Source organism: Chiloscyllium plagiosum, unplaced genomic scaffold (assembly GCF_037043375.1).
Source record: "Chiloscyllium plagiosum isolate Xiang-an unplaced genomic scaffold, Cpla_swu_hap1 HiC_scaffold_10, whole genome shotgun sequence".
NCBI classification, from domain to species: domain Eukaryota; kingdom Metazoa; phylum Chordata; class Chondrichthyes; order Orectolobiformes; family Hemiscylliidae; genus Chiloscyllium; species Chiloscyllium plagiosum.
Window position 1 is genome coordinate 89,607,726 of NW_028270148.1, and position 12,691 is coordinate 89,620,416.

At 44.4% G+C, this 12,691-nt stretch overlaps 1 protein-coding gene across 2 annotated transcripts in view; it reads right to left on the reverse strand.

The window, feature by feature from the left end:
* The window catches only part of LOC122552982 (uncharacterized protein C6orf118-like), a 62,894-nt gene that overhangs the window by 2,187 nt on the left and 48,016 nt on the right, over nucleotides 1–12,691 (reverse strand). For both annotated transcript variants that reach the window (XM_043696333.2, XM_087990977.1), the window contains exon 8: nucleotides 9,334–9,387. In XM_043696333.2, the coding sequence (XP_043552268.1) occupies nucleotides 9,334–9,387 (54 nt within the window). The remainder of the gene's footprint in view (nucleotides 1–9,333; nucleotides 9,388–12,691) is intronic.

Genomic DNA, 12,691 nt, shown 5'->3' on the forward strand with positions numbered 1-12,691 from the left:
TATGAGCAGTGAATGCAATAGATAAGATTGAGTGAATTGCAGGTAAAGTACAGGGCGACCGAGAGGGAGAGGCATCACTTGATGCCTACAGTAGCCCCTGGAAGCAGTCACCTGCACTGAAAAGCAAAGTGTTGTGGGTCTGATATCAAGTAGTGCCTCCCAAGTGCCAGTGTCCAGAATGTCTCAGAGTGACTGCAGAATGTTCTCAAGGGGGAGGGTGAGCAACCAGACGTCATTATGCATGTTGTCACAAATAGCATAGGTAGAAATAGGAATGATTATAGAGAGCTAGGAGAAAAGTTAAAAACCAGGACCTCAATAGTGGAAATCTTGGATTATTTCTGGTGCCACGTGCTGGAGAGGCTAAGAACAAGTGGATAAGGCAGATGAAAGCATGGCTAAACAATTGGTGCAGGGAGCAGGGATTCACATTCTTAGATCATTGGTATCTTTCCTGGGGGCAGAGGTGACCTGTTCAAGAGGGAAGGTTGCTGCTGAACCAGAGGGGGACCAATATCCCGGTGGGCAGATTTGCCAGTGCTACAAGGGAAGGTTTAAACTACATTGGCGATGGGGGGTGGGATCCTCAATAGCAAGGATGCAAGTGCTAGGCTGGAAGGCGATACAGTTATCAGAAATAGCAAGTTTAAGAGACAGGTCAGGCTGGAACACAACAGGGAGTGAGAAATGCCTGTTGGATTAAATCATATCTATTTCAATGCAAGAGAGCTGACAGGTAAGGCTGATGAACACAGGGCATTGTTAGGTATGTGGGACTGGGATATTATAGCCATGACAGTAACATTGCTAAGGGAGGGACAGGACTGGCAGCTTAATGTACCTGGGTACAGGTGCTTCAGGCAGGACAGAGGTGGAGGAAAGAGGGGAAGGGAGTTGCACTTTTGGTTAAGGGGAGTATCACATAGAGGAAATAACTGAGGATTCATCTAGTGAGGCTTTGTGAGTGGAGTTAAGAAATATGAAGGGGGTGGTGATGTTATTAGGCTTGTACTATAGGCCTCCAAATAGTCAACGGGTATTAGAGGAACAAATACGCAATGAGATTAGAGAGATTTGCAGGAGTTGTCAGAATAGGGGATTTTAATTTTCCTAACATAGACTGGGACTGCCATAGTGTTAAGAGTTTAGATGGGGTGGAATTTGTTACGTGTTCATGAAAGTTTCCTTAAGCAGTATATAGAGGGTCGTATTTGGGAAGGGGTAAAACTTGACCTATTCTTGGGAAATAGGGCAGGAGAGATGACTGAGGTGACAGTGGGGGAGGACTTTCAGACTAGTGACCATAGTTCTGTTAATTTTAAAATAGTTACGGAGAAATATAAAACAAGTCCACAGATTCAGGTTCTAAATTGTGGCAAGCTGAATATTGATGGAATTGACTGGAGCTTGCAAGGGTTGATTGGAATAGTTTGTTTATAGGCAGTGGGACCTCTGGCAAGTGGGAGGCTTTTAAAAGTGTGATAGCTAGAGTTCAAGATCTATATGTTCCTGTGAGGGTGAAGGGCAAGGTTGGCAGAAATAGGGAACCCTGGATGACAAGAGATACTGAGGCTGTCACCAGACAAAAAGGAGGCGTGGGTCAGGTACAGGCAGTTACGATCAAGGGAATCCCTGGAGGCACATGGGGATACAGGAGTTTACTGAAGGAGGAAATCAGGAAGGTGAAAAGGGGGCACAACATAGCTTTGGCTGAGAAGATTAGGGTGAATCCAAAGAGATTAAGTATAATAAAGTAAAAAGAATATAACCAGAGAGAGAATAGGACCCCTCAAGGATCAAAGTGGACATATATGTGTGAAAACACAGGAGATGGGAGAGGTCCTCAATGAATATTTCTCCTATGTTTCCTGTGGAGGAAGACATAAAGACTTGGGAACTTGGGGAAGTTAGTGATGATATGTTGGGGACAGTCTATATGACAGTAGAGGGTGTGTTGGATGTATTAGAATGCATGAAAGTGGATAAATCTCCTATTCCTGACCATGGGTGAGGTCCTGGAAGACTGGAAGGTAGCGAATGTTGTGCTCTTATGCAAGAAAGGCTGAAAAGAGAAACCTGAAACTATCGACCAGTAAGTCTAACATCTGCGATAGGTAAGTTACTGGAGAAGATTCCGAAGGACAAGATGTACCTGCATTTGGAAAGACTGGATTTGATTAGGAGTAGTCAGCACGGCTTTGTGCAAGGGAAATCATGCCACACAAATTTGTTAGAGTTTTTTGATGAAGTAACCAGGAAGGTTGATGAGGGCAGGGCGGTAGACGTAGCCTATATGGATTTCAGTAAGTCCTTTGATAAGGTTCCACATGGTAGGCTGCTCTGGAAGATTAGATAGCATGGAATTCAAGGCAAGCTGGCAAATTAGATACATACTTGGCTTGATGGTAGGAAGCAGAAGGTAATAATGGAAGGATGCTTTTCGGACTGGAGGCCTATGACTAATGGAGTGCCTCAGGTCGGTGCAGGGCCCACTGCTGTTTATTAATCTATATCGTGATTTGGATGAGAACGTACAAGTCATGATTAGTAAGTTTGCAGATGGACAGTGGACAGTGAGGAAGGTTATCAGAAATTGCAGCAGGACCTTTGAACAGCTGGGCAAGTGGACCAAGAAGTGACAAACGGAGTTTAATGCAAGTGTGAGGTTTTGCATTGTGGAAAGTCAAATCGTGGTGAATGGTAGAGCTTTAAGATGTGTAGTGGAATAGAGGGACCTTGGTGTTCAGGTTCACAGTTCTCTGAAAGTGGAGTCACAGGTAGACAGGACAGTGAAGGCGGCTTTTGGCACACTGGCCTTCATCAGTCAGGGCAGTGAGTATAGAAGTTGGGAAATTATGTTGCAGTTTGTACAGGACGTTGGTGAGACCACATTTGGAGTATTGTGTTCAGTTTTGGTCATCTTGTTATAGAAAGGATTTTATTAAAATTGGAAAGAGTGTAGAAGAAATTTACAAGGATGTTGCCAGGACTCAGGGACTGAGTTATAGGAAGAGGTTGTTCAAGTTAGGACCATTTTCTTAAGAGCATAGGAACTGAATCTTATAGAATGTATAAGGTCATAAGAGGCACGGATAGGGCGTTATGCACTCAATCTTTTTCCCAGGGTTGCGGAATCGAGGACTAGAGGGCATCAGTTTAAGGTTAGGGGGGGAAGAATAAAAAGGAAGCAGAGGGGCAACTTTTAACACAGAGGGTGGAACACATATGGAATGAGCTGCCAGCGGAAGTGGTTGAGGTGGATACATTAACAACATTTAAATGGCATTTGGACAAATACATGGTTAGGAAAGGTTTAGAAGGATATGGGCCAAGTGCAGGGAAATGAGGTTAGCATTAATGTTTTAGTCAGCATGGCCCAATTTGGGCCGAACGGCCTATCTCCATGCTGCAGGACTCTGTGACTCCAACTGTTTCACTTGGAAGGCATATCTGGGGCCTTTGATAGTAAGGAGGGAGGAAGTAAACGGGCAGGTGTTACATCTTCTACAATTTCAGGGAAAGGTACCATGGAAGTATGGACGGATGTCAGGAGTGAAGGAGGACTGAATCAAGGTGTCCCAAAGGGAACGGTCCCTGCAGAAGGCTGACAAGGATGGTGATGGGAGGGAAATATGTGTCTGAAAATGGCATTCCTTTGGAGGTGGCAGAAATGGCATCTAATGATCCTCTGGATTTGAATACGGATGCTGGGAGAGCAGTAAGTGAGGATGGGGGGCATTATCAATGTTTTGGGAGGGAAGAGAAAGGGTGCAGGCCAAAGTGAAGGAGAAGAGTCAGACATGGCTCAGGGCCCTGTCAACCATGATGGTGGGGAATCCTCAAATGAAAACGTTGAACATATTAGTGTTCCCATTGTCGAAACTGGCATCATCAGAAAAGATGGAACCGAGTCAAAGAAACTGGGAAAATGGGAACAGTCTTTCCAGGAAGCAGGGTACAATGATGTATAATCAAGGTAACTGTGGGAGTCAGTGGATTTGTGATGGATATCAATGGCCAGCCTATCCTCAGAAATACAAACAGAGATGCTGAGGAAGGGAAGGGAGGAATCAGAAATGAACTAGGTAAAGGTGGAAGAGGATGGAAATTGGAAAAGTTTATCAATTTTGCTTCCAATCCAGGCTGAGAGAGGGAAGCTACACCAATGATGTCATCGATGTATCAGAGAAACAGTCATGGTGGAGCCCAAATAGGACTGGAACAAGGAATGTTCTACATACCAGTTCTGTTTTTCAGTGGCAGCAGCGACTCAAAGGGCAGGAGCTTGGACCAGGGGCCTGCTGGGAGCACCGAGTCGCTGATTTGAGCTTTTATATTTGAAGTCAGAGAGCAGAGGTTTCTGGGAAAGGAGGGACTTCTTCGTTTTATTTCCATCCAGATATAGAAGTCAGTGTTTTCTCAACCCGAGACCCTACCTTAGTAGGGCCTCCCACCCAACCACCTCCTCTCATCTTAAAGACTAGGGACACATCAGCTATGCGTCTCTTCTTTTTTACTTTGTGATAAGGGGACTACCAGGGATGGCAGTGCAGGGAGAGCAATGTTCGTCCTGCATGATGTTTGAGGTGAGGGATGCCATTAGTGTCCAATCCAAGTACATCTGCAGGAAGTGCACCCAACTCTCACTCCTCCAAGACCGTGTTAGGGAACTGGAGCGGAAGCTGGATGAACTCTGGATTATTCGGGAGGCAGAGACTGTGATTGATAAGAGTTACAGGGAAGTAGTTACTCCTAGGCATGAAGAAAGCTGGGTGACTGTTTGAAGGGAGACAAAACAGTAAATGGAGGGATCCCCTGTGGTCATTCCCCTGAAAAACATGTATACCGTTTTGGATACTGTTGGGGGGGACAACTTACCAGGTGTGTGCAGTGGGGCCCAGGTCTCTGGCACAGAGCCTGTCCGTGTTGCACAGAAGGGAAGGAGGGAAAGGAGGAGAGTGTTAGTTATTGGGGACTCAATAGTTAGAGGCTCAGATAGAAGGTTTGTTGGGGATGAACGAGACTCGCGGTTGATGTGTTGCCTCCCAGGTGCCATGGTCCGTGATGTCTCGGATCTATCTTTGGGGTCCTGAAGGGAGAGGGTAACCACCCTCAAGTCGTGGTCCATGTAGGTACCAATGACATAGGTAGAAAGAGGGATAGGGATGTAAGGCAGGAATTCAGAGAGCTAGGGTGGAAGCTGAGAGCCAGAACAAACAGAGTTGTTATCTCTGGTTTGTTACCCGTGCCACGTGATAACAAGGCAAGGAATAGGGAGAGCTATCAGCTGAACACGTGGCTGCAAGGATGGTGCAGGAGGGAGGGTTTCAAGTACTTGGATAATTGGGGCTCATTCTGGGGAAGGTGGGACCTGTACAAACAGGATGATCTTCACTCGAACCAGAGGTGTACTAATATCCTGGGTGGGAAATTTGCTGGTGCTATTTGGGTGGGTTTAAACTAGCTCAGCAGGGGGATGGGAACCGGAGGTGCAGTTGCAGTGCACAGGAGGATGAGAGTAGGGAGGACACGGACAGGATTTCAGGGTCACAGAAATATGCTGGCAGACAGCAAACCGGCTCGAAGTGTGTCTACTTCAACGCCAGAAGTATCCGAAATAAGGTAGGTGAGCTTGCAGCATGGATAGGTATCTGGGATTTCGATGTTGTGGCCATTTCGGAGACATGGATAGAACAGGGAGAGGAATGGATGTTGCAGGCTCCAGGGTTTAGATCTTTCATTGAGAACAGACAAGGCAGTAAAAGAGGGGAAGGTGTGGCTTTGTTAGTCAAGGATAGCATAACGGTGGTTGAAAGAACTTTTGACGAGGACCCGTTTACTGAGGTAGTGTGGGCTGAGGTTAGAAACAGGAGAGGAGAGTTCACACTGCTTGGAATTTTTTATAGGCCTCCACAGAGTTCCAGGGAAGTGGAAGAGAGGATTGGTAAAATTATTCTGGGTAGGAATGAAAGGAACAGGGTGGTCATTATGGGGGACTTTAACATCCCCAACATTGACTGGAAATGCTATAACTCTAGTACGTCGGATGGATCAGTTTTTGTCCAACGTGTACAGGAGTGTTTCCTGACACAGCATGTCGAAGAGCCGACAAGGGGGGAGGTCACACTGGATCTGGTGCTTGGTAATGAACCAGGCCAGGTGTTTGATTTAGTTGTAGGTGAGCACTTTGGAGAGAGTGACCATAATTCAGTTACATTTAGTTTAGCGATGGAAAGGGATAGGTGCATGCCACAGGTCAAGAGTTATCGATGAGGCAAGGGCAATTATAATGCGATTAGGCAAGAATTAAGATGCATAGAATGGGGTAGCAAAATGCAGCGGATGCAGACAATGGAAATGTGGAGCTGGTTTAAGGAACAGATATTGCGTGCCCTTGCGTGTCCCTGTCAGGTAGGGAGGAAGTGTAAGGTAAGGGAACCATGGTTTACTACAGAAGTTGCATCTCTTGTTAAGCAGAAGAAGGAGGCTTATGTGTTGATGAGGCAAGATGGTTCAGATGAGGTGATGGAGAGTTACAGATCAGCTAGGAAGGATTTAAAGAGAGAGTTACAAAGAGCAAAGAGAGGACACGAGCAGTCTTTAGCAAATAAAATAAATGAGAACCTTAAAGCTTTCTATAGGCATGTGAGGAATAAAAGGATGACTAGGGTAGGAATAGGGCCAAAGACAGAAGTGGGATATTGAGTGTGGACCCTGTGGAGACCGGAGAGGTGCTAAACAAACATTTCTCATTGGTTTTCACTCAGGAAAAGGAGAATATTGTAGAGGAGAAAAAAAAAGAGGTACGAGATATTAGACTAGAAAGGATCGAGGTTAGTTACGAACAGGTGTTATCAATTCTAGAAGGAGTGAAAGTAGATAAGTTCCCTGTGCTGGATGGGATTTATCCGAGGATTCTCTGGGAAGCTAAGGAGGAGATAACAGAGCCTTTGAGTTGTCATTGTCTACAGGTTTAGTACCAGAGGACTGGAGGATTGCAAATGTTCTGCCCTTGTTCAAGAAGGACAGTAGAGATGACCCAGGTAATTATAGACCAGTGAGCCTTACTTCTGTTATAGGAAAGGTTTTGGAAAGGATTATAAGAAATAAGATTTATAATGATCGAGCAAGCAACAATTTGATTTCAGATAGTCAACATGGTTTCGTCAAGGTCAGGTCGTGTCTCACAAACCTCATTGAGTTTTTTGAGGTGGTGACCAAGCATGTAGATGAGGGTAGGGCAGTTGACATGGTATACATGGACTTCAGTAAAACCTTTGATAAGGTTCCACATGGTGGGCTGTTGGAGAAAATGCAGAGCCATGGAATTCAGGGTGATTTCGCAGTTTGGATTAGAAACTGGCTTTCTGAAAGAAGGCAGCGAATGGTGGTTGATGAAAAATATTCAGTCTGGAGTTCGGTTACTAGTGGTGTGCTGCAAGGATCTGTTTTGGGACTACTGCTGTTTGTCATTTTTATAAATGACTTAGACGCAGACATAGGTGGATGGATTAGTAAATTTGCAGACGACACTAAAGTCGGTGGAGTAGTGGACAGTTTGGAAGAATGTTACAGATTGCGGGGGACTTGGATAAACTGCAGAATTGAGCTGAGAGGTGGCAAATGGAGTTCAGTGCAGCTAAATGTGAGGTGATGCACTTTGGGAAGAATAACAGGAAGGCAGAGTACTGGGTCAACGGAAAGATTCTTGGTAGTGTGGATGTGCAGAGGGATCTTGGAGTCCATGTACATAGATCCCTGAAAATTGCTACCCAGGTTGAAAGTGCTGTTAAGAAGGTATACGGTGTGTTAGGTTTCATTGGTAGAGGGATTGAGTTCCGGAGCCGCAACATCATGCTGCAATTATACAAAATGTTAGTGCGGCCACACTTGGAATATTGTGTACAGTTCTGGTCGCCATATTTCAGGAAGGATGTGGAAGCACTGGAAAAGGTGCAGAGGAGATTTACCAGGATGTTGCCTGAGCTGGAAGGAAGGTCTTATGAGGAAAGGCTGAGAAACTTGGGTCTGTTCTCATTGGAAAGAAGAAGGCTAAGAGGGATTTGATAGAGACATACAAGATGATCAGAGGATTAGATAGGGTAGACAGTGAAAGTTTTTTCCTAGAATGATGTCATCAGCTTGTAGGAGGGAGCATAACTGCAAATTGAAGGGTGATAGATTTAAGACAGATGTCAGAGGCAGGTTCTTTACGCAGAGAGTGGGAAGGGCGTGGAATGCCCTACCTGCTAATGTAGTCAACTCTGCCACATTAGGGAGATTTAAACAATCCTTGGGTAAGTACTTGGATGATGATGGGATAGTGTAGGGCACGAGCTGAGAATAGTTCACAGGTTGGTGCAACATCGAGGGCCGAAGGGCCTGTTCTGCGCTGTATTGTTCTATGTTCTTCCCCACAAAGAGATGGACATAACCATGCAGGTACCCATGCCCCTTTGATCTGAAGAAAGCGAGAGGAGTTAAAGTAGAAGTTGTTCAAAGTGAATAAGAGCTCAGCCAAGCAGAAGAGGATGGTGGTGGATGGGTCGGTTCAGGATTTTTTTCCAGGAGGAAGCAAAGAACCCTGAGACCATTAAGGGATTAGATGTCCATAGTGAAGAGGAGGCAGCTGGAACACTCAAACTGGAAATTCTGAAACTTACAAAGCATCACAGGAATTGCAGTTGTAAGTAGGAAGGGACTGGACACGTGAGAAAAAATCAAGTTGAGATAGAAGAGATGGGTTCTGTGGGGCAGGAACAAGCAGAAGCAATAGGTCTGCCCAGGCAATCCTCTTTGTAGATTTTGGGAAGGAGGTAGAAGTGGTCTGAGTGGGGTTGGGCTCGAAGACAATGGTGGGTAGAGATCACCAGATGAAATGTGATCAGTGACCATCGTAAGTACAATAGCCTTTTTTCTCCACTACTCGCTCTCCAATATTCTTCTAACTTTACTCAGCACTTTGGAATTTCTGAAAGTCATTTTAAGTGTACATGCTCAGCATTGTTGAAGTGCAATTGATAATTCAATGGCAATTAGCTGTTGCCTAGGTTTGTGTTGAGATTGTTCCCTTTGGGAGCCAGGCTGAGATAACACAAACTTTCGACACAGAACATCTGTGGCCAATAGCAGGAATAGATGATCTGTTGAATTTGGGCACAAGACACAGAAGTGCATGGTACTTACTTAATTCACTACATCTGCCATTCCTTCAGGGCGATCGTCAATGTTTGCCAAGAAAATTAAACTGAACTCAGAACATTCAAGGAATCAGAAAATTATTGAGAAATACAGCAGTGAGTTAAGCAAAACTGACAACATAAGTGTACTTACTTTTATTTTGCTGCGAAGAAAGTCATTGAATTTCTGAAAGTATGCAATTTCACCCTGTTGATATATTAGAATGTTATCTACAATACAATAACTCTTAACTCTTAGCAATACAACATTGCAAATTTAACAAGAGGCATCAGAATTAAACTTTGGAGTTCTGTCAAACAAGGGTTCCTCCAATAACTTGTTATTTTTAAAAGCCTGTAGTTCATATTCTAGTATTTGGGATGCAGTTGAGAATGACTAGTTGTATTTTTTCAAAGTACACAATTAGAAATGAAACAGGGAAAGTGGGAGGGAACGTGCTAATAGACTAATCAACCATCAAGACAAACACACAAATAAAACTGCATTGGGAGCAGAGATGAAATTTGCCTTATGCCCACACAACATATTTGCAGAGTATGCAATTTACTGAACTCGTATCATTATAATAATGAATTTAAGAACAAAAGAGAAGTACAGCACAGAAAAAGGCCTTTCGAGCCTTCAAGCCTGTGCCAATCATCAGGTGCTAACTGAAAATATTGCCCTTATTTGGTCCAAGTCCCTCAATTCCACCCCCCCCCCCATTCTTGTAACCATCCTGGTGCCTTTTAAATGTCACCAACATATCTGCTTCCACTATCTCTTCTGGTAGTGCACTCCAGATTCCTACCACTGTGTTAAAAACTTCCCTCGCAGGTCTCCCTTAAACTATCCACCCTATCTATGCCTCTCATAATTTTGTAGACCTCTCTCAGGTCTCCTCTCAGCCACCGTCTTTCCGGTGAAAACAATCCCAGTCTTTTTAAACTTTCCTCATAGCCAATGCCATCGAGACCAGGCAACATCCTGGTGAACCTCTCTGCACTCTCTCCAAAGCTTCCATGTCCTTATGGTAGTGTGGTGACCAAAACTGCACACAATACTCCAAATGTGGCCTAACAAGGGTTTTATATAGCTGTAATGTGGTTTGTACTCTCTGCTCTGGCCAATGAAGGCAAGCATGCCTTCTTAAACACCTTAGCCACCTATGTTGCCACTTTTAAGGAACTGTGGACCTGCATGTTAATGTTTCTAAGGGTTCTGTTATTTACAGTTTAATTCAACCTAAATTTGATCCTCCAAAATGCATCACCTCACATTTGTCTGGATTAAACTCCATCTACCATTTCTGTGCCCAAGTTGCCAATCTATCCTGTTGTATCCTTTCACAATCATCGGCACTATTAGCAAGTCCACCAATCTTCGTGTCATCTGCAAACTTACTAATCAGACCACCCACCTTTTCCCCAGATCATTTATATATACTACAAATATCAGAGCACCGAAGGCTGGCCCCTGTGGAACACCATCAATTACCGGTCTCCATTCTGAAAAAGATCCATCCACTGTTACCCTCTGTTTTCTATGACCAAGCCAGTTTTGTATCCATTTAGCCAGCCCATCCAGAATCCCATGTGATCTTAGTTTTTGTACCAATCTGCCATGTGGGACTAAAGCCCATATAAACTACATTCAAAACCCTTCCCTCATCAATTACATTTGTTACCTCTTCAAAACATTCAATCACATTCATGAGACATGACCTTCCTCATACAAAACCATGTTGCCTGTCACTGACTAATTGATTTTCTTCCAAATGCGCATGTAGCTTGTCCCTCAGTATCTTCTCCAAGAACTTCCTCATCACAGACGTCAGGCTCACCGGCCTGTAATTTCCTAAATTATCCTGCTTCCTTTCTTCAGGGAATAACACTGGCTAATCTCCAGTCCTCTGGAACCTCGCCTCTAGTCAAGGGGATGTGAAAATATCCGTGAATGCCCCAGCTCTTTCTTCCCTTGCCTCTCGCAGTAAACTGGGGTAGATCCTATCTGGCCCACAGGACTTGTCTACCTTAATGCAATTTAGGATACACAAAACTTCGTCTTTCAATATATTGACATCGTCTAGAGGATTCACACACTCATCCCTGGTCTCAGCATCAGTCATGTCCTTCTCCTTGGAGAATACTGATAGAATGTACTCATTAAGGATCTCTCCCATTTCCTGCAGCTCCGCACGTAACTTCCCTCCTTGGTCCTTGAGTGGACCTACACTTTCCCTTCCTACCCTCTTTCTTCTAACATGTGCGAATCCTGCCATTACTATTCTTCCATTTTGCAGGGACATGCATGTCCTGCACTTTAATCGACTGGTCTTTAAAAGCCTCCCACATGCCAGACGTAGATTTGCCCTCAAATAATTGCTCCCAATGCACATTCCCCAGTTCCTGTCCAATGTGGATGCAATTGGCCCTTGCCCAATTAAGCAGCCTCATCTGAGGGCCACTTTTGTCCTTGTCCATTAGTACTCGAATCCTATGGAGTTATGGTTACCATACCCAACATGCTCTCCTACTGATCGATCACCTGTCCTATCTTATTCCCTAATACCAAGTCTTGTTTGGCTTCCTTTCTGGTTGAATTGTCAACATACTGTCTCAAAAAGCTTTCTTAGACCCATCTAATAAATTACTCTCCATCCAAGCCCCTGGCTCTAAGGGAGTCCCAATCGTGAGCAAATGAGCACTTTGGAAAAAAAAAAGAGTACAAGCATGGACTATTTTCTAAATGGTGAGAAAATTCCTAAAGCCACAGGACAAAGGGATCTGGGAGTGCTAGTCCAGGACTCTCTAAAGGTTGACTTACAGGTTGAGCCCTTGATTAAGAAAGCAAATGTAACGTTGTCATTAATCTCAAGAGGGTTGGAATATAAATGCAGCGATGTGCTTCTGAGACTTCTAGTCAGGCCCCATTTGGAATACTGTGTCCAATTTTGGGCTCCATCCCTCAGGAAGGACATACTGGCACTGCAGCACAAGGATGATCCCTGGAAAGGTAGACCTAACATACGATGAACGGCTGAGGATCCTGGGATTGTATTCATTAGAGTTTAGAGGTTGAGGGGAGATCTAATAGAAACTTACAAGAAAATGCATGGCTTAGAAAGGTTGGATGCTGGGAAGTTGTTTCCGTTCAACAGGGAGACTAGGACCTGTGGGCACAGCCTTAGAATTAGAGGGGGTCAATTTAGAACAGAAATGAGGAGACATTTCTTCAGCCAGAGAGTGGTGGGACTGTGGAATTAATTGCCATGGAGCACAGTAGAGGCCAGGATGTTAAACATCTTCAAGGCAGAGATTGAGAAATTCTTGATCTTGCAAGAAATTAAGGGCTACAAGGATAGTGCGGGTAAGTGGAGTTGAAATGCTCATCAGTCATGATTAAATAGCAGAGTGGACTCGACGGGCTGAATGGCCTTACTTTCACTCCTACGTCTTATGGTCTTAATAAGAGGTAAGTTGAAGTCACCTACCACAACTACCTTGCTTTT